This window comes from Propithecus coquereli, unplaced genomic scaffold (genome assembly GCF_000956105.1).
Source record: "Propithecus coquereli isolate 6110/MARCELLA unplaced genomic scaffold, Pcoq_1.0 Scaffold166, whole genome shotgun sequence".
Classification (NCBI taxonomy): Eukaryota; Metazoa; Chordata; class Mammalia; order Primates; family Indriidae; genus Propithecus; species Propithecus coquereli.
This window is the reverse complement of record NW_012141191.1, coordinates 4,058,113-4,082,860: the sequence shown is the minus strand read 5'-3', so window position 1 is coordinate 4,082,860 and position 24,748 is coordinate 4,058,113. Positions and strand designations below refer to the sequence as shown.

The 24,748-nt window shown below is 45.0% G+C and overlaps 1 protein-coding gene across 1 annotated transcript; it reads left to right on the top strand.

Annotated features, from left to right (window-relative positions):
• Positions 1 to 924: 924 nt before the first annotated feature.
• On the top strand, positions 925 to 23,935 carry FXN (frataxin). Its single transcript, XM_012641597.1, has 5 exons — positions 925 to 1,119; positions 8,298 to 8,395; positions 11,780 to 11,900; positions 19,126 to 19,223; positions 22,702 to 23,935. Exons 1-5 carry the CDS (start codon positions 952 to 954, stop codon positions 22,850 to 22,852), a joined length of 636 nt encoding a protein of 211 aa, XP_012497051.1. The 5' UTR covers positions 925 to 951; the 3' UTR covers positions 22,853 to 23,935.
• The last annotated feature ends 813 nt before the right edge of the window (positions 23,936 to 24,748 follow it).

Genomic DNA, 24,748 nt, shown 5'->3' with positions numbered 1-24,748 from the left:
GGCATATGCACAAACAATGAGTGCGATGCGTACCTCCAGGAGAATGGACACACTTGAAGCTCGGACTTGTGGGGGAGGGAGGGTAAGGGCATCATATGTAACCTAATCATCTGTACCCCCATAACATGCTGAAATAAAAATTAAAAAAAAAAAACAAAAAAACACAAAAAAAAATAGAAAGAAATTAATCGGACAACTAAAAATATATAGAAAAAATTAGCCGGGCATGGTGGCGCATGCCTGTAGTCCCAGCTACTTGGGAGGCTGAGGCAGAAGGATCGCTTGAGCCCAGGAGTTTGAGGTTGCTGTGAGCTAGGCTGACGCCACGGCACTCTAGCCCGGGCAAAAGAGTGAGACTCTGTCTCAAAAAAAAACCAAAAACCCAAAAACCAACAACAACAACAAAAACACATTACAGGGATTAACTCATTTTATCCTTCAACAGTCCTATGAAGTAGAAACTTTTATAAACCCCATTTTATAGACAAAGCACGAAGAGGTTAATAAACTTGCCCACTGGTCACACAGCTAGGAAGTGGGCAGAATACGGATTTAAACAAGGCAGAGTCTCCTGGCCGCACACGCCTGATGCGGTAACCTATACCGGCGGCCCAGCGGCTTCCACGCCTGCACACACCCACTTTCCAGCAAGAAGGCGGCTCCCAAATCCCTTCCGTATGGAATGTCTGAAACGGTGGGCCACCAGGCTGAAGCCTCCCTGAGGTCAGGAGCCTTGATTACACTCCGCGCTTTGCGCAAAGCAGGCTCTCCGTTTCTGTTATATGCATGGATAGTGCAATGCTGGGAAGTTCTTCCTGAGGTCTAACCTCCCGCTGTTTGCCCACAGAAGAGGGCAGGAGCCGAGCCGGAGTGCCTGAGACCTAAGGCCAGCAGGTGTCGCTGCAGCGTGCTCGCGCAGGAGGGCGGAGCGGGCCGCAGACCGGGAGCAGCATGTGGACGCTCTGGCGCCGTGCGGCCGCCTGTCTCCTGCCCCGGTCGGCGCTCCCGAGCCCGGCCCAGGCCTTCACCCCGGCCCCAGGGCCCGCGGAGTTCGCCCGGATCTGCGGCCGCCGGGGCCTGCGCACCGGAACCGCCGCGGCCAGCGCGCCCCGCCACACAGTGAGTACCCGCGCCCGGTCGCACGCAGCACGCCGGCTGGGGGAGGTGCCGCGCACGCCGGGGACGCTGCGGGCGGGACTGGCGGGACGCGCGGGGGGCGGGGGACGGGCTGCGGACGCGCTGTGCCGCGGGGCCTGGCGGCGGCGGCGGCGGCGGCGGCCTGGGCACACAACCTGGGGGCCCCCTTCCTCTCGTTCTCCTGGTTTCGTCTGCACTGGCTGCTGCTTCATGATGAAACGGGACATTTTGTCTTGCAGTACGACTGCGGGGGGGACGGCAGGACAAGGGGACAGAGTCACTTCCGAGGGATCTGTGGCTGTTTCCATGCCTGCCACTTTGCAAGAACTTAAGTTTAAGTAATATTAATATATGGTGTGTACTATTGTATACTACAGCTATGTGTGTTGTGCGTTCATATAGTATGTGTATATGCAACACATGCATGTTATGTGTGTGTGAACACACAATATTTCCAAGCCTGCGTTTTTATGAAGGAACTATCACGCAGTGAGGTGAGACTGTCCGGGCTGCGGAGTAGCTAGAGCAGCAAGGGCTACGGCTTTTAGAAAATGATCCGGCCTTTGTTGCAAATTCCGCCTGGCTGACCTCGAGTGATCCCCCAACCTGTCTGAGGCGGGGCTTTTCTGTGAAGAGGAGATTAAAGGGTAACACCCATTTTTCGGACCTGGTTGTGAGCATTAAATTGGATTAGCATATATAAAGTCTTCAGCACTTCAGATTAGGTCCCCTTTCTTCCCTTGGGGATGCAGAGAAATATCTGACCCAGTTACTCCAGGACTTGAAAGGAGGAAGCCCAAACAGTGGCTGTGAGGTAGGGCTGGACTTCCCAAGGCGGGGGACGTGGTATTTCATTAGCATCTTAAAGATGTCAAGAGAGATTGGTGCAGGCATTTTGGGAGAGACCGGCAGGGGCAAAGGCTGGGGGGGTGCGGGGGACGGGGTTGGGCGGGGCGGAAGGGGGTCAGTGCTGAGAGGCTGGTACACCGACTTGTGTTGGGGAGCTGAAGGAGACATGCAAATTGTGTGTTGGGCTCTGGAGTTTGTACTTTAGGCTTAAACTTCCCACTGACGCATGTTCTTTGTCCCACACCATGTTTAAAGAAACTTTGGGATTGGTTGCCAGTGCTCCAAAGTTGAGGCCTAGAAAATGGATTTCTTGGCTTCTGTGGACAAATACGCAGGTGCAGCCATGGTGACCCTGAGCTCCCCTGTGGGAAAGGACACGTTCATTACTGGGCTTCTTCTGTGCCCCTCATCCAGAGCTGCCTGGCGTTGGGCTCCCACCCCTGCCTGTGGAGGCATCATGAATTGCCAACAGAGTTTTTAATTTAGGATAGTGACAAGAAGTCCTTTTTTGGTTGGTACCAGGTGGCTGTTAAGGGTTGTTGACTCAGAAGGACACCCAACTTGGTGCTGGGCCCAGGAGGTGGACACCAGCTCACACTGGGTTTGCCCACTGTTAGGAGGTTGGGCCTCTTTTTTGCATATTAAATTAGTCACATTTGTTTAACCTGCCTACTGTACAGTTCCCTTGCACATCTTAGGTACTTGTGGAGTTGGGTGGATGGCAGTGGCCACTGGGACCACCATTCTGTTTAATTATTTTAAAGCCTTGACTGTCCTTGAGTTGATCCCAAAGGTCCCCTTGGTCCCCAAAATTCATCAGGATCTGAGTTCGCTTAGAGGCCTCTTCCCCATCCTTATTTTCTCTACCCCCCAATCTACTTGTAGAGCAGTGTTCCCACAGAAATAGAATGGGAGCTGCATACATAATTCTAAATTTTCTAGTAGCTACACTGAAGAAGTAAAAAGAAACAAGTGAAATAAATTTCAACAATATATTTACTTAACCTAGCACATCCAAAATATCATTCTAACATGTAATCAATATTTTTAAAACATTAATGAGATATCTTACATTCTTTTTCATACTTACACACTTCCAGCACGTCTCAATTCAGATGTTAAGTTTCCATCGAAATGCTAGATCTATATTTAGATTTTATTGAAAATGAAGATTCACAATAGTTGAGTTGTTCCAACATACGTAAAAGTCTCCCAAGAACTTTATTATCATTTTTGATTAATTAAAATTAAATAAAGTTTAAAATCCAGTTCTTACATCCCACTAGCCGCACTTCTAGTGCCCAGTAGCCACAGGTGGCTGCCACACTAGACAGCTCTCCAGTGCGGCACAGTTAGCGTCTGATCAGTCACAGCCCTGGCTGCTCATCAGAACCCAGAAGCCCCAGAGCACAGCTCTGCAGCCTTACTCTCCCAGAGGCTGGGGAGGACTCCGGTTCCCGGAGGCAACCTCTGGTCTAGATGGAAGGATGGGACAGGGGCTGCATCTTTAATGTTTCACTTTTAATGCCAGAGACAGCTTCAAGGAGATAACTGGATGTCACTGTGTCTTAGTCCATTTTCTGGTACTTAGAACACCTGAAACTGGATAATTTATAAAAAGAAAAGGAATTAATTTTTTACAGTTTTGGAGGCTGGGAAGGCCAAGGTCGAGGGGGCCATATCTGGTGAGGGCCTTCTTGCTGGTGGGGACTCTGCAGAGTCCTGAGGCAGCGCAGGGCATCCCATGGCAAGGGTGCTGGGCGTGCCAGCTCTAGGCTCTCTTCCTCTTCTTATAAAGCCACCAGTCCCACTCCCATGATGACCCATTAATCCATTAACTTTAGAATGGATTAATCCATTCATGAAGGCAGAGCCTCTTAAAGGTCCTACCTTTCAACTTTGCCGTATTGGGGATTAAGTTTCAACAGGAATTTTGGAGGGGATAAATATTCAAACCATAGCATGCTGCCTCTTAAATAACTTCATAATGTTAAAGAAAAAAACCCAAACTCTGTACATTAATCTAAAGGGATTTATTCTGAGCCGAGTGTGTGTGATTGAGGCCCGGAGCAAATCTTTTCAAGAGATTCTGAGAAAAAGTGCCCTCGGTAGCTGGGTTAGTTTAGTTTTATGCATTCATGGAGACAGGAATCACAAGATCATAAGTCAGTATGTGGAGGGTGTACATTGGTTTGGCCCAAAAAGGCAGGACATATGGGGGAGGGATGGTTCCAGGTTATAGGTGGGTTTAAAGATTCTTTGGTTTGTAATTGGTTAAAGAAATGAAGCTAAAAGCTTGGAATGTTTTACATTAAGGATGTGTGGTAAAAACTCAAGTGATCTGTTAAGTAAATGGATGGCCTGCAGGTGCCTGTTAAGTAAATTGATGGCCATGCAGGCTTTGTCTTGCATGACCTTAGGCCTGATGATCATTTAGTATCTTATTGTTACAAAAAGTAACTCCAAAAGGGAGGGGCATGTCTGACCTCCCTTCTCCTCCTGGCTGGCAACTCAGCTTTAAGGGTTTTCTGGGGTCCCCTTGGCCAAAAGGGGGGTCCATTCCATTGGCTGAGGGGCTTAAGATTTTATTGTAGTTCACAACAAGCTCCTGCTGCAGCCTCTTCTGCACACCTCGGATGGCTCTTAGACATCCATCCATTTTCCTAGAAGGACAAGACCATCACCTATGACCCCATGACCTTTTTTTTGGCTTTTTCCCTGACAAACAGGTTATGCCCTAATTCACTTTAAATTTGTTTTTATTTGTCTTCCACAATCTACATGAGTTTATACACATGAAAGGGTATATAAAATATGTGTATTGCTTAAAAGATTATTAATAAATGCTACGGTCTGAATGTTTATGTCCTCTGTTGGTTATAAGTTTCTGTTGGTTATAAGCCACCCAGCTCTGGTATTGTGTTATAGCTTCCTGAAGAGACTGTGACAATAGACAGGCATCTGTATTCCCAGCACCAGGTTAAGAGAGAGAATTCACTTGTCCCCACTCACCCCTTCATACCTGCCCTCCCGCCTGGGTTCTGTTAATCATCTCTCCTGTTCTTAGAGTTTTACCTCCGGTGTATGTCTCCCTAAACCATGAGTTGTTTACCTGACAGGCATTCTACGGTATTCATTCTGCTGTGACTTGCCCCTTTTGTTCAGCATTCTTTTTGAGCAGCATCAACATTGGTGCATGCGGTTGTCATTTATTCATTTTCACTGCTGGATACTGTCCTGTTGGGTGAATATATCACACTTTATCCAGTCTTCTCTTGGAGACGTTTGGTTGATTGCAGTGTTCTGTTGTTACAATGACTGATACTGCTGTGAGCATTCAAAAGATCCTCTCTGGTGAATTCCTTAGAATGGAATTGCTGGGCAAAGGGCCAGCCAATAATTAACTCATTTTGGACCAAAAGTGGTTATACCAGTTCATCGTCCCCCAGCAGGGGACAAATTCTGATTCACTCTTCAAGTGCTGTGGTTTGACAGGACCCAGGGTGACCAGTGGAGATACCTCTGGGGTGAAGGCTGGCCACTCAGGCCAGGCCTCTCCACGGGGTGGGCCATAATTGGGTCATGTGGTTCCTGACCCTGAGAATTTAGGCCCAGAAGCTGTCTAGTGTTTCCTCGATGCATCCCATGAGCCAGCCCTGTGCTGAGCACAGATCTAGAGCAAGGCAAGCCCACCACAGTACATAGTCCAGGGGCTCCTGGGTGACCTGGAATCCGAAGCGGGTATACGCTGGGTGGCTTCATGGGGCTCACTCGTCATGTGACCCTCAGCACCGGGCATTCCGTCTGCCCCCCTCAAGCAGAGCAAGCAGGTTCTCCCTTGGGCGGTGGCTGAAGTTGGCCTCTGACCTCCTGGGACATACTTTTGTTGACATATTTCAAAACAGAAATTTATTGAACACCCTTAGGCTCTGTGTTTGGGGTATTCCTGTTCTCTTGTTTAATCCTCATAACCAGTCTGCAAGGAGGGTACCACGATCCTGCCTTCAGAGGAGGAAACTGAGTTTCCAAAAGTTTTAGCAGTTGCCAAGGAATGTTAAATTGTCAAAAAAAGAAAAAAAACAAAAAACAAAAAAACAGGTAAGATATAAGGCAAGGAGTATTTGGCAGTGGTTCTTTTTTATGATTAAAAACAGCTGAATACAGACTTATATTTCTGGCTATGAATGAGTAACTTGCATTTGACCAAACCTCCCACCAAAAACAACCATCAAAGCTCTGCAAAATTAAAAAACAAAAAAACAGCTGCGTGAAGGTATCATTGAGACTAAGACAGCTAGGATTGGAGGGGCCAGGATCCTGGAGAGAAGGGGAAGCCCCTGAGGTGAGCTTGACACTCTCAAACACTTTTCCCTTGACGTTTTGAACCCTGTTCTGATTCCCAGGCATGTGGTTCTTTCCTTTGTGGCACAGACTCTAGGTTCAACTCCAGCTCCGCCACTTTGTGTGTATCTGTAACTTGGGGCACATTACCCTTTGGTGCCTCAGTTTCCTCATCTGTAAAATACAGCTATAGTTGATCCTCATTATTCACAGATTCTATACTTGCGAATTTGCCTACTCGCTAAAATGCATTACCCCACAATCAGTACTCCTGGCGCTTTTGCAGGTGTTTTACAGACATACGCAGAGCAGCTGTCAATAAGAATGTGAGCCCACCGCGTGCATGTTCAAAGCAAACGTCAAGGAAGGCGTCGCTCTGCCTTCTCGTTTCTGCTCTCATGGTGCACACAAGTGTCCTTTTCACGGTCTGTGTAGTGCCACATTTTTCGGCTTTTTGATGGTGATTTTGCTGTTTGAAATGGTCCCCAAGCATAGTGTTGAAGCAAACAGGAGGAGGCTGTGATGTGCCTTGCAGAAAATATACCTGTGTTAGGTGAGCTTCACGCAGCCATGAGTTATAGTGCTGAGAGCAATATTAATGGATCAACAACACATATTAAATAAGGTGTCTTTAAGCAGAAATACACATAAAACAAAGCTATGTATTGATCGATTGGTGAAAATGTGACCAGAGGCTTACAGGAACCTAAGCCCATGTTTCGCTAGGAATGATTCGCCCGAGTGTTCGTATGGAACATAACTGCGGAGAATAAGGACTGTAACAGTAGTACTTCCCTCCGTAACAGCACAGGATTGGAAGGAGGACGAAATGAGTCCACTTAGACAAAGGCTGAGAGAGTGCCAAGCAGAGAGCACTCCGGAGTGTGCGCCAGCTGTGACAGTGGTGTGACAGCTGCCTTCTCACTTCAGAGCCGCGCATGTTTAAGCACACTGTCGGTGCTCTGCCCTGTCCCCTCCTTCCCCGTCACTTCCCAGCCCTGTGCCCTCTGCATCTCCTTTCTGAGCTTGCCCCAGGGCACTGCCAGCCCAAGAGCGATAACTAGCAGTCTCTCGCCTCCTCTCCATGGCAACCAGAGTGACCCTTGGAGGAAAAAATCTTATCACCAACCTCTTAAACCCCCTGGTGCCTTCCCGGGATGAAGTCCAGCTGAGTCCCTGTGCAAGGCCCCGAGGCCACCCCTACCTGCCTCCTTTGTCTCCATCACCTCCCCCGCCTGCCATCCCCACTCTGCCTGTGCCACTTCTCTCTCCCGCTCAACCGGCTCTAGTCCGGTTATCATCTGTCTCTCCAGCTGGGTCAGCAGGGTCGCACAGCAGAGCTGGCGCTAATCAACTCGAACCTCACCTCCGGGATGCCCAGCAGTTAGAGACTGAAAAACATCAACAGGTCACAGTCTGTCCTGCAGATCATGCTCATAAGATCTGCCAGACAGCAGTCTGCAGTCAGAGCCAATCTTCTGGACTTTGGCAGACTCTGCCTCTTGCTGTTTCTTGTTGCTTCTCTTGGTGACATCTAGGAGCGTTGTGGTTGCTTGCCTGCCTCCCGCTAACCACCACGTAACCTGAGTAGCCTGCAGCAGCGCTGCCCTGTAGAACTTCCTGCCGTGATGGAAATGCTCTGTGTCTGTCCCACTAGCCAGTGGCCACAGGACACTTGAAATGTGGCTGGTGCAGCTGAGGGACTGACTTTATTTTATTTTAGCTCAATATATTTAAGTTTAAATAGCTACATGTGGCTCATGGCTACCCTACCGGACTAGTACAAGCTTAGAGATTGGGACAACTCACTGTAATGCGTTAAAAAGAAGGTGAAAAAAAATTCCTAAGAAAATTTCTGAAAAACTTAACATGGTTATCTTCAATATAGAAGTGGCAATGTATAAACCATGCATTAATGGACTATAATATACTGTAAAAATGGTAATGTTCTTCTTAACTTTGGCTTTTAGAGTTTGAACCTCCACTGTCTCAACCAGATTCTGAATGTCAAAAAGCAGAGTGTCTATTTGATGAATTTGAGGAAATCAGGAACTTTGGGTGACCCAGGGTAAGAAAAAACACCTTCCACATCAGGGACCTCTTCCTCCCTTTTTCCTCCCTCCCTTACTCTTCCATATGGAACCTGTTTTCTCCCTGAGCAACGACACTCAGTCATGTTTCCACATCACTAAGTATCCACTACATTATTTTTAATAAAATAGTCTTAAATTATATGGATGCACCATAATTTATTTAACACAGCCCCTCGTATTGGACATTGAGGTTGTCTCCAGAGTTCTGTTACTCTTTTCTTCAATATCCTAGTAGTTAGGGTAAGCCATGCTGTTGTAACAAATACACTCAAAAATATAATGGCTCAAACCAGTAATGTCTGTGTCTCCCCTCTCCTGCAGCCCAAGTGTTCAAAGCCTCAGCTTCTCCCTTTGACTTTTCTGTCTTTGTACAGCCTTTCATCCCAACATGCTCCATGTCATTCCATCTACTTGCATGGGGGCCAGTTCTCCCTGGCTCATTGATTCCTGTTGCATCTGATAATAGCAACAAAAAGCCTCCCATGCACGGGACCATTCTGTCCTCAGAGCTATGTGCTCAGGAGGCATATGTTGGCCTTCCAGGTTTATCTCAGGCACCAGCCTCATGAGCTTCCCAAGCTGCTGTCTCTGTTCACGGACCCCTGCCACAAAGTCTCTAAGGGGCTCAGCATGCTGCATGTTTAGGTTTCTGCTTTGATGACACACATTTCCAGCCCCTGCTCTGGCACTCCCCAGCCCTGACTCTCTGCTGCTGTCCCCTCACCCCTCCAGGCAGTCTTGTGAGGCTGGGTAGGGCACTTGCAGGATGCCCCAACCCCAGCTTCCTTCCTCAGGGTCTAATTCTGCTCTCTGGGAAGCATATCTTTGTCTTGCCTTGTCTGACTTCTGCTGTGGCCCAACTCTCCACTGTCAGATAGCACCTGCCAGCCTTTTTTTTTTTTGACAGGGTCTCGTCCTGTCTCCCAGGCTAGAGTGCAGTGGTGTGATCATACCTCACTGCAACCTCAAATTCCTGGGCTCAAGCGATCCGCCTGGCTCAGCCTCCCAAGTAGGCGGGACTACAGGTTTGTGCCACCATGCCTGGGTGATTTTTTTGTTGTTTTTTGTAGAGACAGGGTCTCACTGTATTGCTCATGCTAGTCTCGAACTCCTGACCTCAAGTGATCCTCCCACCTCAGCCTCCCAAAGAGCTGGGATTACAGGTGTGAGCCACCAGGCCCAGCCTGCCAAGCTCTTGACACGAGTCAGGTGTGTCTTTTTGTTCCCCAAATTCTTCAAGGATGCGTTATCAACCAAACTCTCCGCCCCATTCTCTCCAGCGCACTCTCAAAATACATGCTACAGGGCCAACCACTCTCTTTAAAGAACAGCCCCTCACCAATCTGTTCGCCGTGTAGCCTTCCCCACATTGTCCCCCTGAAGTGGGTGATGGGCTGGGTGGGGAGGGGGTCATATGGCAAATCTGTATGTCTTGCATTAATTGTCTGGCAGCCACTGGTGTCTGTCTTTAGGCCCTTTGGAAACTCATAGATAACGGAGTTCCCTGGTATACATCTTAAAACCTACAGATATATTCTCAAAGGGTCACAAAAACACTTATAAGGATGTTTATATTTTTATTATATTTTTATTATAACAATAAATATTTTTATTATATTATAATTCACAAGCCATAAAATTCATCCCTTTAAAATGTCCGATCCAGGGGGGTTTAGTATATTCACAAGGTTGTGCAACTATCACCACTATCTAATTTCAGAACATTTTCATTACTCCAAAAATACACCTTGTACCCATTAGCAGTCACTCCCCTTTCCTCCCTCCTCCAAAGCCCTGGCCACCACTTATCTACTTTCTGTCTCTGTAGATTTATAGCAATTTTTTAAAATTGAAAAATAGTATCTCTAAGAAAATGTATCCAAGTCATAAGTATATAGCTTGATCAATTTTTAAAAACTGAAAATACCCCTGTGATCAGCATCTAGCTCAAGAGATATAATGGAATGTACCAGCCCGCTACAAGCAAGCCACCTGCTCACTGCTGGTCGTTAAGCCTCCCTCTCTTCCTTCTTCTGGTCATTCATCCCCTCAGAGTAACTACCATTCTGATTGCCAATAGCATGGATTAGTTTTGCCTATTTTTTTAACTTTATGTAAATGATATCATTAAGTATAAATGTGTTTATGAATAGCTTCTTTCCGTCACAATTGTTTATGAGATTTATCCATATTGTTCTTACAGTTATAGACAATTCTATTTTGCTGTGTAGTATTCCATTGTATGAATATACTGCAGTTTATTTATCTATTGTATTACTTTTAGGTACTTGGGCAGTTTCTAGTGTGGGGCTACAGGATAGTTCTACCATGAACATTGTCATGTAGTGCATGTCTTTTGGTGAACCTGGGTATACGTTTCTGCTGGGTATACCCCCTGAGAGTGGAATTGATGGATGGGTCATAGCATGGAAGTGTGTTCAACTTTAGTAGGTACTGCCCGAAAGTTTTGCAGAGTGATTGTCCAATTTAGTCACCTGTCTGAAAGCTCTGGTTGCTTCTCTTCTTAGCTAATTCTTGATATTATCTCTTTTATTTTAACTATTCTGGTGGCATCTCATTGTGATTTTTTAATTTGCATTTTCCTGAAGATTCACAAAGTTGAGTGGGGCATGGTGGCACATGCCTGTATGTAGTCCCAGCTACTCAGGAGGCCGAGGCAGAAGGGTCACTTGAGCCTGGGAGTTCAAGTCCAGCATAGTAAGAGTCCAACATAGTAAGACCCTGTCTCAAAAACTAAATAAATAAAAATAAAAAGTTGAGCCCCTTTTCATATATTCATTGGCCATTTGGATATCTTTTTTTATGAAATCTGTTTAAGTATTTTGCCCATTTCTTTATTGGGTTTTCTTTTTCTTATTGATTTGTAGGAGTTCTTTATATATTTTAGAAGAGTGTTTTTTCAGATATATGTAATGCAAATATTTTCTCCCACTTTGTGTCTTGCCTGACATAATTTTAATAACAAAAGCAATGGAAACAACCTCACTGTCCAGCTGAAGGGGACTGGTTAAATAAATAAAATGTTTTAAAATCCATATGTACTAATATAGAACAATTTCTAAGACATATTAAATAAAAATGCAAAATGCTTCATTTGTATATTTAAAAGAATATACAGAAAGGATACAGAAAAGACTGTTAACCATTGTTGCCTCTGGGGATGGGGGCTGCCTATTTGGAAGAAAGGCTTACTTCTGTGCTATTTAAATTTTTACTTTGTACATGTTAGATATTTTCCATGAATTTTAAAAGTTTAAATGAAAAATAAATGTGTGAATTTGATATTAATAAAACGGAACATAATCTTATGTTTTTGGTTGTTTTTTTCCCCGCTGCAGTTCTCTAGATGAGACCACCTATGAGAGACTAGCAGAGGAAACACTGGACTCGTTAGCAGAGTTTTTTGAAGACCTTGCAGACAAGCCTTACACATTTGAGGACTATGATGTCTCCTTTGGGGTACTTCTTGGCTTATTTTAATTTCCGTTTCCTCCCTAAGAATTTTAGCACACTAAAATGAAGACTTCTCCTCTAGCAGAATGAAACATCAAATTGCATGGGGTTGTGGCTGGCACCAAAAGACCCAACCCAGCTCCACCAGGCTTGTGACCCTGGGCAAGTCACTCAGCCCTTCTGAGCCTCATTTTTGGGTTAAAAATACAGATTCTCATGCTTTACTCAATACCCATGAAGGTAAATCGGGGAGAGACCTGGGCATGTGTTTGGCAAACAAGCAAGCATGGGGAACACTAAGCTAGACTGATAGTTCTTCAGCAGGGTAAGATAACTTTCCAAGAGTTATTCAGATTCAGAGACTCGGGCCTCACTTCCGAGAGATTCTGATGTAGCAGGTAGATCAGGGTGCATTCCTGGGAAGCATATTTTTGAAAAGTTCACCTGGGATTCTAATGTGCATCCCTGGATCCCACTGCTAGAGATTATGGTTGAATTGGCCTGAGCTGTGACCTGGGCAGGGCACTGGGATTTTTAAAGCTCCCCAGGTGATTCTAATGTGCAGCTGGTGTGAGAATTTCTGAGTTTGATGAAACATTAGCCCCAAATCCTAGAAGCCTAGGAAGTGCTGGACTTTACTGACGGGCCACCAGGTGGCAGACTTGAGCAAGGGCCCCGCCTTTGGATTTGGAATTATTGCTTAGGCCTTGGAGTAGTCCTTTTTTGCCAGTGGGGAAGAAATCCCCCGCAGATGTTAATCCTCTTCACAGCAATTAATTAATGCCAGGAAATGTCATGAAGTGTGCCTTTTGGATTAAATCATGGAATGATTGAAGACAACCAGCTGTCACCCTAAAATGATAGAAATGGTACTGCATATTGCTGTGGGAGCGCTGGATAGGGAAGGAACCCCATATGATAGGTAGGGTGGGAAGCAAAGTCAAGGAGAAAGTGTCAAGCCTGGTTGTAGGACAGTGAAGGACTTCACAGGAATCGTTGGTTTAAAAAAAAAAAAAAAAACTCTGGGAGGCCAAGGCGGGTGGATCGTTTGAGCTCAGGAGTTCGAGACCAGCCTGAGCAAGAGTGAGACCCCCGTCTCTACTAAAAATAGAAAGAAATTATCTGGACAACTAAAAATATATCGAAAAAATTAGCCGGGCATGGTGGCGCATGCCTGTCGTCCCAGCTACTCAGGAAGCTGAGGCAGGAGGATCACTTGAGCCCAGGAGTTTGAGGTTGCTGTGAGCTAGGCTGACGCCACGGCACTCTAGCCTGGGCAACACAGTGAAACTCTGTCTCAAAAAAAATATAGGAGCAATGGAGTTGGGAAGGATCGAATGGCTTCCAGGTAGATTCAGTGGTTGCTGTCAGCAGTGGAAAATGCAGCAGTGTCGGGGCAGGCCTTTAAAAGTGCTTGTTCAGACAGCCCTGGAGGGCCAAGCTGCTTGGGAACCCTTACAAACTGGCCTGCCAACTTGACCATCCATGCGCTGATGAGAGGTAGGGAAGTTACAGACCTCCGGTCCCCCAGCCTCCCTGCCAGGGGCTGTAACTGAAGGGAAACCAAGTCTCAGGCTAAACTCTGCCCACACATGCAAACATTCATTAACAAGCCACAAAAACAGTCCTGCAACCTGCTCTTATAGGATTAGTGAAGCCCCAACTTGACCAAGTACTTTGCATGAATGTTTCATTAGAAGCAAATGTGCCAATATTCTAACAGCTGTATTCAGTTTACTTCATTGAATCAGTTTAAATCAGGCAACAAAAACTTCTGCTCAGTGGTAGGCCATAGAACCTTCATGAATCCTACCCCAAGAGTGTCTCCCTGAAGAGTATTAGGCTGACGGGCTTTCCAGATTCTGCAACTCACTCCTGCAAGGGAAGAGGTACCTATATTTTTCTAGCCAATCCACATACCTTGAGTATCACTCTACTCCCCAGAGCAAAACTGTTTCTAACAAATTATTTACTGATTAGCGAATTCTCAAGTGTAGATTTAGAAAGCTAAAGGTATATAGTGGCTGCCTCTGTAGTTTGGACTTGTATTAAGTACAGTGAAATGCTATCTGCCCTGGGGTGTGAATTCCTGATTAGAGTCTTCAGGTGCTAACTACTTAATGTATTTCACATTCGATAAGTGAGCTGAAAGTACATTATAGACACATAGAACACCTATAATACCATTACCTGGGCTTTGTTGGAGGGCAGTCTTTTCCTGCCCTCAGGGCGCAGTTGGAAGTTACCTCCTTTGTGAAGCTCTGGGAGATGCTCTAAGCAGACACTTCCTCCCTCCCTTCCTCCCTCCCTTGTTGAGCACTCTGAGGATGACTCTGGGGTGCTAATCACCCAGTTATAATTGTCTATTTATATATCTGGCCCATGGCTAGACTGAGCTGCTTGGCAGAAGGAACACTGTCCATTCTTTGATCCCAGTGCCTGAAACGGTGCCAAGTGCATAGTAGGGGCTTAATAAATGTTGATTTACTATGTAAATGAAATGGGACCCGCATACTTTTCCAAAACATGCTTTCATAGCTTTTATGGATCATTTTCCAACTTGCTGCTGGCCAAATAGACGAATGAAAGCAATAATCCAGATACACTCAAGAAAGCATTTGTTCTGTTTTCTCCCTGTGGAGTGGGAGACTCGAGTGGCTTCTTAGCTGGTGTGTCATCTGATCGAGTGGTCCGGGTGATGGGTGGATGTCAGTGTCTGGGTCCAGACCTCACCCCTTATTGGCACTGGTTGTTAGAGGGGACATCCCACAAGAGCTGAGAGCCCTGCCTGTCACCAGGCAACTACCGAGTCTGCTGCACTTGATCTGGCAAAATCTGACTGGAGACTGTTAGACTCACCACGCTAGTTGAAGTGATCTTTGAGCTGCCTTCCTTTTCTTCTAGGAAGAGCCCTGGCCTCTTAGACAGTTTAATAAGGATTTGCTGGTTGACATGATCTTCATTCACTACGTTGTCACCATAACACTGCATGAAGGCAGAAGTTTCTTAACCTTTTTTGGGTCAGGACCCCCTGTAAGAATCTGATGACTGGTCTGGACTCTCTCCGGAGAAAAACTCCCGTACTCGGCTAGGAGTACAATTTCAGCTGCAACGCGGAAGCTGTTTGCTGCCTCCTAAAGGCCACCTCTGAGTCCTGAGGTGAGGACCTCTGCTCACAGGTCGCATCTTATTGGACATGGAGACAGGATCTGGCGTGGCATGCCGGGTTTGGATTTTCCTGCCAGGGGTCCTTAAGTGAATTAACTAACTTCTGTGAGCTGCAGCTTCCTCAGCCCTGCAGTGAGTGACATTAACCTCCACTTCCCCAGGTTTACATTAGGATTAATTAAAGCAACATAGGAAAAAGCGCTTCGTGCTCCTTATTCTTATTCTTTAAGGGGAAGTCAGAATCTGCTTTAGGAATGTGGGAAGTCACGTGTATGTGAAGTTCCCGACTCAACATGCCATCCCATACGCGTCTATTTCTACCATGGAGCTGGTGACAGCAGTAATTGCTATACTTGCTCCCACCTGTGTAGGGTTGGCCTTGACTAGCAGGTGTCAATAAGCCTCACCAGCTGTGGCCTCGGTCTGCTCTGAGTGCTTAGTGCCTGTGTCTCAGCAACTGCTAAATATTTTGACTATCCCCCACCCCCACTCAAGTGCACCCACACTCCCAAAATAGATTCAGATTGCCTAAGGCATAGTCAGAATAATGAATAGAAAGCCCTCTTCATCAGTCTACTTGCAGTCAGTTCTGGAAGCATTAAGACCTTCTGCTGCACCAACACGGCAGCTAGTTTCTTCCCTCTTGCCACTTTCCTTTGGAAACAAAGCAAAGCTCCATGGGAAAAAAATCTAATTACGGTGAACAGGCTGTATGGAGGGGCTGGACCTGCAGATGCTAGCATGGAGAGGCAAATCTGATGGCAAGGTGCCTACAGCAGTGGGCAGCAGGGACAAGCAGACACACTAGCAGCTCTGAATGCAGGGAGGAAGTGCGGCGGTGGCCGTGTGGACACACGCAGGGCATCAGGGTGATCTTCCCCAGGCTCCTCAGGTGGGACCTGGAGCAGAGGAGTTGCCTGTCCTGGGGAGAGGGTGCACTGCGGAGAAGGTGCCACGTGGCATGAACGGTTTGACAGCTGCGGAGCTAGATGGCCTCTCACATTTGTTTTATTAATATGCTCTTTGTGGAAAAGTGGCCTGTTTCCTGGAGTCACTCAAAAGATTTCCAGTCGGAAATCAATTTTGGCTTCAGTGGTCGTATGCACCATCCTGCTGGTAGATCGGAGCACGGGAAGAGGCCTTGAGGCCGCATCAGTCAGCCCTTCCATCCTCGCACCGAGCCCCTCAGTGAGGCAGGACGGGTAGGACAGAGGTGGTCGTGAGGAGACAGGTGCAGTTGATGTGACCGGCCCATGGCCGATCAGTGATGAGACTGGACCTGGAATCTGCATCCTCCTAATCTGTCCTCTGCCCTTTCCACTGGACTGTGGCCTCCCCAGTCTAGGGCACAATGCACAATGGAGGCAGTTAAGGGCCACACAGAGGTCAAATGAGAGCAATTCTGTGTTGATTCCACGAGCCCCCTTATCTCATTGAAAAATAATTTATAAAACTATGTATGGGATGAGGAGAAGAGTGGGGAGTGACTACTGATGGGTGCAGGGTTTCTTTTGGGGGTGATGGAAATAGTCTAGAATTAGACAGTGGTGATATTTGCATACTTTGTGAAATACTAAAAACTACTGAATCATACAGTTTTAACAAGTTTTTAAATAAATGAAATGTAGTCCTACCAAAACAGTAAAGATGCATTTCAGGAAATTTTTTTTTTAAACAAACTTATGTACAGAATAATCCTGAGTCCTTTTAAAAAATGTATTTAAAAACTGGCAGCCACGTCACAAAAGGACAAATACTGTACGATTCCACTCATATGAAGTATTCAAAAGTAGTCAAAATCATATTTAGAAACAACACTGTAAATATATAATTCTTATTTGTCGGTTAAAAAAAAAGGAGTCAAAATCATAGAAACAAAGTAGACAGGTATTTATCAAGGGCTGGGGGAGGGGAAATTAGTGTCTGATGAGTACAGAGTTCCAGTGTTACAAGGTGAAAAAGTTCAAGAGATCTGGTTGTACAACAATGTGAATATACTTAACATTACTGAACTGCACACTTAAAAATGGTTAATATGGCCTGTAATCCTAGCACTCTGGGAGGCCGAGGCGGGCGGATTGTTTGAGCTCAGGAGTTCGAGACCAGCCTGAGCAAGAGCGAGACCCCGTCTCTACTAAAAATAGAAAGAAATTAATCGGACAACTAAAAATATATAGAAAAAATTAGCTGGGCATGGTGGCGCATGCCTGTAGTCCCAGCTACTCGGGAGGCTGAGACAGGAGGATCGCTTGAGCCCAGGAGTTTGAGGTTGCTGTGAGCTAGGCTGATGCCACGGCACTCACTCTAGCCCAGGCAACACAGTGAGACTCTGTCTCAAAAAAAAAAAAAATGGTTAATATGGTAAGTTTAATATTATGTGGTTTTTACCATAATAAAAAAATTTTTTTTAAGCTTGGCATCTGAGACCTGAGAGTGAATATCTTTTATCGCTGGTTAATGAGATTGAGAATACGCTTTGTATTATGGAAAGAACAGTGTCTTTGGACACAGACAGACCTGGATTTAAGATCAGCTCTGCCAATTACTAAGTGTTCTTTACTACTCTGAACCTCTTCTCCTTGTCTGTAAAATTGGGATAATGATTCCTACCTCCAAAGTTATGGTCAAGTTGGAAACAATTTACACAAAGTACCAAACACATAGCCTGGCACAAAGTAGGGACTCAGTTAATAGTAATTAATTTCTTTTTTTTTTTTTTTTTTTTTAAGAGACAGGGTCTTGCTCTGTCACCTAGGCTGGAGTGCAGTGGCGTCATCATAACTCACTGCAACCTCAAACTCCTGGGCTCAAGTGATCGTCCTGCCTCACTGAGTAGCTGGGACTATAGGCACATGCTACCATGCTTGGCTGAGTTTTTAATTTTCTGTAGAGATGGGGTCTCGCTATGTTGCCTAGGCTGGTCCCAAAGTAATTAATATTTTTACCAGTGTTTTCATTTTCCTTATGTTACCTGTATTCTCAATGTCTCAGTCATTTTTGTACATTTCTTTGTGAATCAGAAAAAAATGTTATTAAAAAATAACCCCATAGTGCCCCACCCCCCAGTCCCATTCCTACCAGTTATGTTGTTATTGTTTCTACCCTCCAGCATTAAATAGCTCTTTGTGTTTGCAAGTGTGTTGTAAGAATCATTCGGGGCCCCTTGATTGGATGGGGCCTCTAGAATGCACAGAAAAGCTGCCGTGTATCGCTGCAAGTCATGCACAGGATGGGGAGTGGCGAGGCTCCTTCTTGCTTGCCTGTTCCAACACGGGGCTCAGCCCTGTCGCCGTTTCTTTCATATCCTGTCCATTCTAAGGAGACCACAGGCCTTGGGAGTAAAGGACTCCTTTGTTGAAAGAGTGTTTTCAAATTTAAATGAGCATTTATTGGTCAAAGATGGACTAACCAGTCTTTTGAAGTATTCAAGGCTCTTTAGAGGAAAAAAAAAAGCATTGGAGAAGCGTCTGAGAAGCTTATTAGATGCGTGGGAAGGGTCTGGAAATAAAAAACCTAGTCTGGAGTTTCTGCCTTCTACCAACAAAGCTGAAGCTATTGCTCTTCTAAGACAAGCGAAACAGGTGGTTCGAGTACTTCTTTCTTTCCTTTTTTTCTGTAATAGACTAGCGTCTGATGTTTGGGCTCACACAATACTCTAACGGAGTTGGAGCCTGCATTTTTTAACGTCCTCTAGTATGTTCTGGTTGGTAGTTGAGGGCAACAAACCAGCAGTGCCAAATGCCAGCTCAGACCTCAGACAAGTCACTTAGCACTAGGAGCTTCATTACCGTATTCACCTTGCGGACCTCACGGAGAATAGGGAAAAGTGCTATGAGATATAAGCGTTATTATAATGAATCCTATTCTGATTCGGAAAGCAATACTCTTTCTACACAATCTCCTATCTGTAAATACTAAATTAAGGACATGCCTTTCTGGTGTAAATTGTGTACTTATATAAATGGAAAGCGTTAAGCTGTAACAAAACACGAAGCAATGATGACAAAGTCCTAACTTCGTCTTGCTTTATTTTCTTCCTGCTTTTTTCCACCTGGTCCCCTAGAGTGGTGTTTTAACAGTTAAACTGGGAGGAGATCTAGGAACCTACGTGATCAACAAGCAGACTCCAAACAAGCAAATCTGGTTATCTTCTCCATCCAGGTATGTGCCGAAGTCAAAATCTGTAATCATTAAACTCACCTGAAGTGTGGCATTGTGGACCATTTCAGAAGCATCACCCTCATAGGCTAGTCTCTGTGTAAGTGAACCTTGCGTGATGTTTTATAAGCTGTCTCATTCTCAGCAGGCAGGTTTACTCTGGTTATATAACTTCTCCCTGGGGATAATTTGGCTACTGTGATGGGGGGATGAGAGCAAGATCTGAAATGAAACGTTTATAACTTTTCAGAACCTGGCTTACACAGTTTTTCTCTGTTAAATCATTGCCCTGCATTTTAATATCGCAGCATCTGAACAAGTTGCACTTTGTCTTAAAAAGCAAGTAAAAGTTTGACCTCTATTTGATTTGAGCATCACAGCTAAAGGGTTAGTTGAATCCCTGTAGAGGTGGGAGAGTGTTTTAAGTTGCTACTCCAGGGCGTTTAACTCCTCCTGCCTTTGCCATTGCTGTGCTTTCAATGTAGAGAAATAAAAGACTGTGTTGGACACACAGTGTGACGTGTGCAGCTTCTAAAAGCCTGAGAACATGCAGGGAGAGATGCCCATCATCCCTCATCAGTCTGGCTGCCGTGGTTGTAAAATTGAAAGAGAAAGGCCCACAAAAAGCTCTCCAACCAGCCTTCCTGGGTCATTCATTAGCACTTCCACAGAAAACATGTTGACTGCGAATTGGGAAAGGCTCAAATATAATTAGCTTGGAATTCTTTGGAAGCCTACTGCTATTTGCATTTTAAAAAATTATAACCTTACCCCACCCCGTATCATTGACCTCATTTGTAGGCAGTTAACATTATACCATTTGTCATGCTGTGATATGTAATTCTTTGTTCAGAATAAAGTGTTCTGCCACCTTCACCCCAGTTTTGTGTGGTATAGTTCAACAAAAACCCCAGGGAGTGTAGTATAGTTCAACAAAAACAATAGTACAAATCGCTGTCCTTTCTAGTAAAGCTGTAATTCACATATTGTGTTGCTTTTTTAGACCCAGTTAGTTTACTGGAGGTTGGAGGGTTTCAACCTGTGTGGGCCATCAGCCTCTTTGGCCTGGAATACTCTTCCTAACCATGGCCGAATGTGAGGCCTGTCATTCTTATCCTTCTTCCAGAGGAACTGGTACAAGAAACTGGGTGGATCAGCTCAAATCCAGCAATCACTTTTGGGGATCAGTGGCTTTGTAAATCCCAGGCAGGGCACCAATATCAGCTGTGATGGTTCCCTAAAAGAATTTTCTCCCTCTCTGGAGACTGAAAAAGTCCATATCATACTTGGACACACCAACTAGCAGTAGGATCCTGCCCCAGCTGTGTTCAGAAGAGTATATAATACTACTGGGTGACAATAACTCCCTAGGAATTCCAAGTGTACTTTTTTTTAAATCTGCGATTCATATGGGAATTTAGGAAGGAAATCTGCCAAGTAAGCATTTACTGTTGCAGATACTATGTTCCTCAAAAAAGATTTTTTTTTTTCCTTCTCAGCTTTTTACATTGGTCCAAAATATCTTTCACAGGGCTGCGTTTCGATTTTTTGAGTTTTTTAAATTGACAACTTTGCAGGTCCTATGGAATAAGCAGTCTTTTCTAGCCACCTTGCCCACCCTGAGGAGGTTGTGGGATGGAATAAAGGTGAGGTCTGGGGGACACCTGGGCTTCAGTGCCTGGCTCAGAGCCCTTGGGGCAGCATGGAGGGGTCTGGAGGTTACTGACGCTCTGCCGGGCCACCTGGCAGCAGCCTCTGAGTACAGGGCCAAGGGAGCATTTTCTGGGTTTGGTCTGGGTTATTAGTCCTTTTTATATGGCCCGGATGGTTTGGTTTGCTTTTTTTATCTCCATTACTGGGACCTATTCAACCCCCAGCGTTTGGTTGATAATGTAAAAATCCTTGGTGATGTTTCCCTTCCAAGCTTCCCTCTCTGGCAAGCTCCTCCCAGCCTCCGCCTTTGGAAAAGCTCTCCTCGCGTGCACCAGGTTGACGGGGGCGCCCCTTCGCAGAGGCTCCCCGTGTGCTCTGCTCTTGCCTCCAGCAGAGCACCATCATGAGCCCCTGTCGTCTCAGGCTATGTCCACCCCTAGCCGCGAGGCCATGAGGAGATAGAATTTCATATATGTGTAGAGTACATCTGATATAACAAGACATGGCAAGAACCAGCTACAATTTGTCCACACAGACACAGCATTCTCAAAGTGACGTGCACGTGCCATTGGCATCGTTCGCTAGATGAGCTGGAGGTGGATGAACTGGCTCATAAGGCTCACAATTTCATGGATTTAACATGGAATTAAAAAAATATTCTTTACCCAATAATGGAAAAACAAACACCACGTGTACTCACCATTAAATTGGAACTAATCGGTGAACACTTACGTGCACAGATGGAAATAACATTCATTGGAAACCAAGCAGGTGGGGGGATGGGTAAATTCACACCTAACAGGTACAATGTACACCATCTGAGGTACGGGCCCACTTACAGCTTTTACTCAAACGGTACAAAAGCAGTTTATGTAACCAAAATGTTTGTACCCCCATAATATTCTAAAATAAAATTTTAAAAAAAGAAAAATACTTTTAAAATAATAGTTTAGGTAGTTGCTGAAGGGCTGGGAGAAGAGGAAATAAGGAATAACTGTTTAATGGGTACCGTCTGCCCTCTGTATCTGACAGTTCCACATCTGAGGACTCAACCAACAGCAGATCAAAAATATTTTGGAAAAAATCAACAAAAATAACAATATAGTAATTAAAAATATAAACAAACAGCATAAGAACTATTTATGGAGCATTTACATTATATTAGGTATTATAGGTAATCTAGACATAATTTAAAGTATACAGGAGGACGCGTATAGGTTATTTGAAATACTGTGTCATTTTATATTAGGGGTTTGAGCATCCACAGATTTTGGTATTCTTGGGGGTACGGGAACCCATCCCTGTGGATGCTGAGGGACAACTCTACTAGGTCTCCTTTAGGGGTGACGCAGATGTTTCGGGACTAGATAGAGGTAGTGATTGTACAACGTTGTGAATAACACTAAATGCCACAGAACTGTTCGTTTTTAAACGGTTAATTTCATGTTATGTGAATTTCACCTCACTGATTAATAAAAGTTTAGGTAAGGCACAAATCATGTCAGTGGCACAAAAATGACCAGTTTTAAAAAGACTGGTCTAACGTAGCCGGTGTCATATGTGAGGCAGGAAAAGCGAGACATCAGAACGTGATATGTGGATACCCGTCAGGTAAGGGTCACGTGTTTGCAGGTCTTGCGAATCATTCCAGAGGATAAATTGTGCGACTATTCTTAAATGGAGAGAGCCTAAGACAAGAAATCAAATATAGACTGAACCTCTCTAGCACTTCTCTCCTCCAGTCCATGTCTTGGTGGCAGCGTTGGTGGCATCAGTGATCCGAAGGGCTGTCCTCCTGGACTTACCGTGTGTTTGTTTTGTCTTCCAGTGGGCCCAAGCGTTACGACTGGACTGGGAAGAACTGGGTGTACTCGCACGATGGTGTGTCCCTCCATGAGCTGCTGGCCGCCGAGCTGACCGCAGCCTTGAAAACCAAACTGGACTTATCTTCCTTGGCCTACTCTGGAAAAGGCACTTGATGCCCAGCCCAGTTTTAAAGACATTAAAAGCTGTCAGGCCAAGACCCCAGCTTCGCTCTGCAGCCGAGTGTCTGTTTTTTCCAATTCCTGCTTTTGAGGACAGTTGCTTGTGCATAGCAGCTCTGTGAAAAGAAGGTGTCGCCTTCCACCCTGCCCCCAAGTTCTGATTTTCAATTTTTATAGAGGTTTTTTTTTTTGCATTTACTGTCTGATTTCCTCCTTCACATGCGAATTATACCCCTTTTATAGTGTCTTCTACCTATACCTTAATATAATCACCTCATAAAAAGAAAAATAAGAAGAAAAAATTCCAGGAGGAGAAATGAATTGTCTTCACTCTTGATTCTTTGAAGGATTTACTGCAAAAACTGCATGAAGAGGGCTGGCCCTTCTGTCTCAAAATGAGACTCATTAAAGGGTAGCCTATAAATGTTCCCAGGCCTCTTTCAAAGTGTAAGCACTTCTGAGCTCTTTAGCATTGAAGTGTCAAAAGCAGCTCACATGGGAAGATCATCCCCCATCTGTGCTTCATGCCTGCCAAGGTATGGCCTACCCTGGGTTATCCACAGACACTTGCTGCTGTTTCTTCCACATATTCAAACATATATGTGCACACGCACACACTTGTATGTGTGTATATACATTTTTTTTTAATTTAAAGGTCAGTACAGAATCAGCTGCTGCAATACGAGTTGGAGAATGCAAAAAAGTCTCCTAAAGACAGGAAGGGGGGAGAAAGCCATTTCCAAGAGCTGAGTGATGTAGGATAATAAACAAAGTCACATAGAGCTGAGGAGTACCTTGTAAGTGTGAAGGGTCATATAAATGAAAGAGATACTTGAATTGATAAAAAGAACCCTAGTCCTAGACACGGCTCCGCCGCAAAGTAGTTGTGTATCTGTGGACAAGTTTCACAGACTCCCTCACCCTCTGCTTTCCTGTCTGTTAAATGAGAGGATGGAGTATAGTTGATTCCCAACATTCAGTGTCCCATCAGGCAGCCGAACAGGCTGGCGTTACTTCCCACTGGGTAGATGAGGGGATGACAATGAACATTTTTTAAGCCATATTGTAACACAGGGAATGGCCTGAAAAAGGGTAAAAGTTTTTACAAGCTGTCTCTTTAAAACCTCCCCGATTCTTTTTGCAGATTAAAACCTGCATCCCTGCTGAGGCCAGTAATCCAGGGACAGGGGAGTGTCCTTTGTTTTCTTGTACCACAGGAAATGGCTCAAGGGAATTGTCCTGGCAGAGGTCATGAGATTGTCTTCCCTCCAGATGGGGTCTATCAGGACCATCAACCATAGCTAAACAGCAAGAGCCCCAAACCGAAAACCCCCCTTTAAAAGTTCTGTGTTTCTGCTTATAGACAGGACGTTGGTACTTTAACACAGGAGTTTGCCAGCCTCCTCATTTGCCAGCAAATTAATAAACCTCCCTTTCCTTCTCAAACCACTGTCCTCATTCTTCTGATGTGGCCTTGGGGGCAAGTGTCAAACTTCTGGTAATGATATAGTAATTGTATTGTTATAGGTGTTGCTCTTTTGAGATTTCAGTTCAATTCATGATAAAATGATAGCATCCTTTTTTGGGCCCTTACTGGGTTATTACCTGTTACACCCTATTACCTCATTTTAATTTTTACTGACCTGCACTTTATACATGAAGCCACAGGGTCCAGGACATTAAAACTCACCCAAAGTTATCTCATGTTATATTATTTTCTTACTAAAGATTCATTACTGACAAGTCCGTGTGAATGTGTAGCAAAGGCTTTTGCAATGGGTGAACAAAAACGCATTCCAGCATAGACAAGGAGAACAATAGAACAGTATAAACAAATACTAAATGGGTGTTTAAAATATTTTTTTCTTCAGAAATAAAACTATTTTTTGA

Excerpts from the sequence above, each read along its gene's own strand:
- FXN (XM_012641597.1), top strand. The coding sequence starts at position 952 with ATGTGGACGCTCTGGCGCCGTGCGGCCGCCTGTCTCCTGCCCCGGTCG. Across the intron at positions 11,901-19,125 it reads ACTATGATGTCTCCTTTGGG|AGTGGTGTTTTAACAGTTAA; the intron begins GTACTTCTTGGC and ends CTGGTCCCCTAG. Across the intron at positions 19,224-22,701 it reads TGGTTATCTTCTCCATCCAG|TGGGCCCAAGCGTTACGACT; the intron begins GTATGTGCCGAA and ends TTTGTCTTCCAG.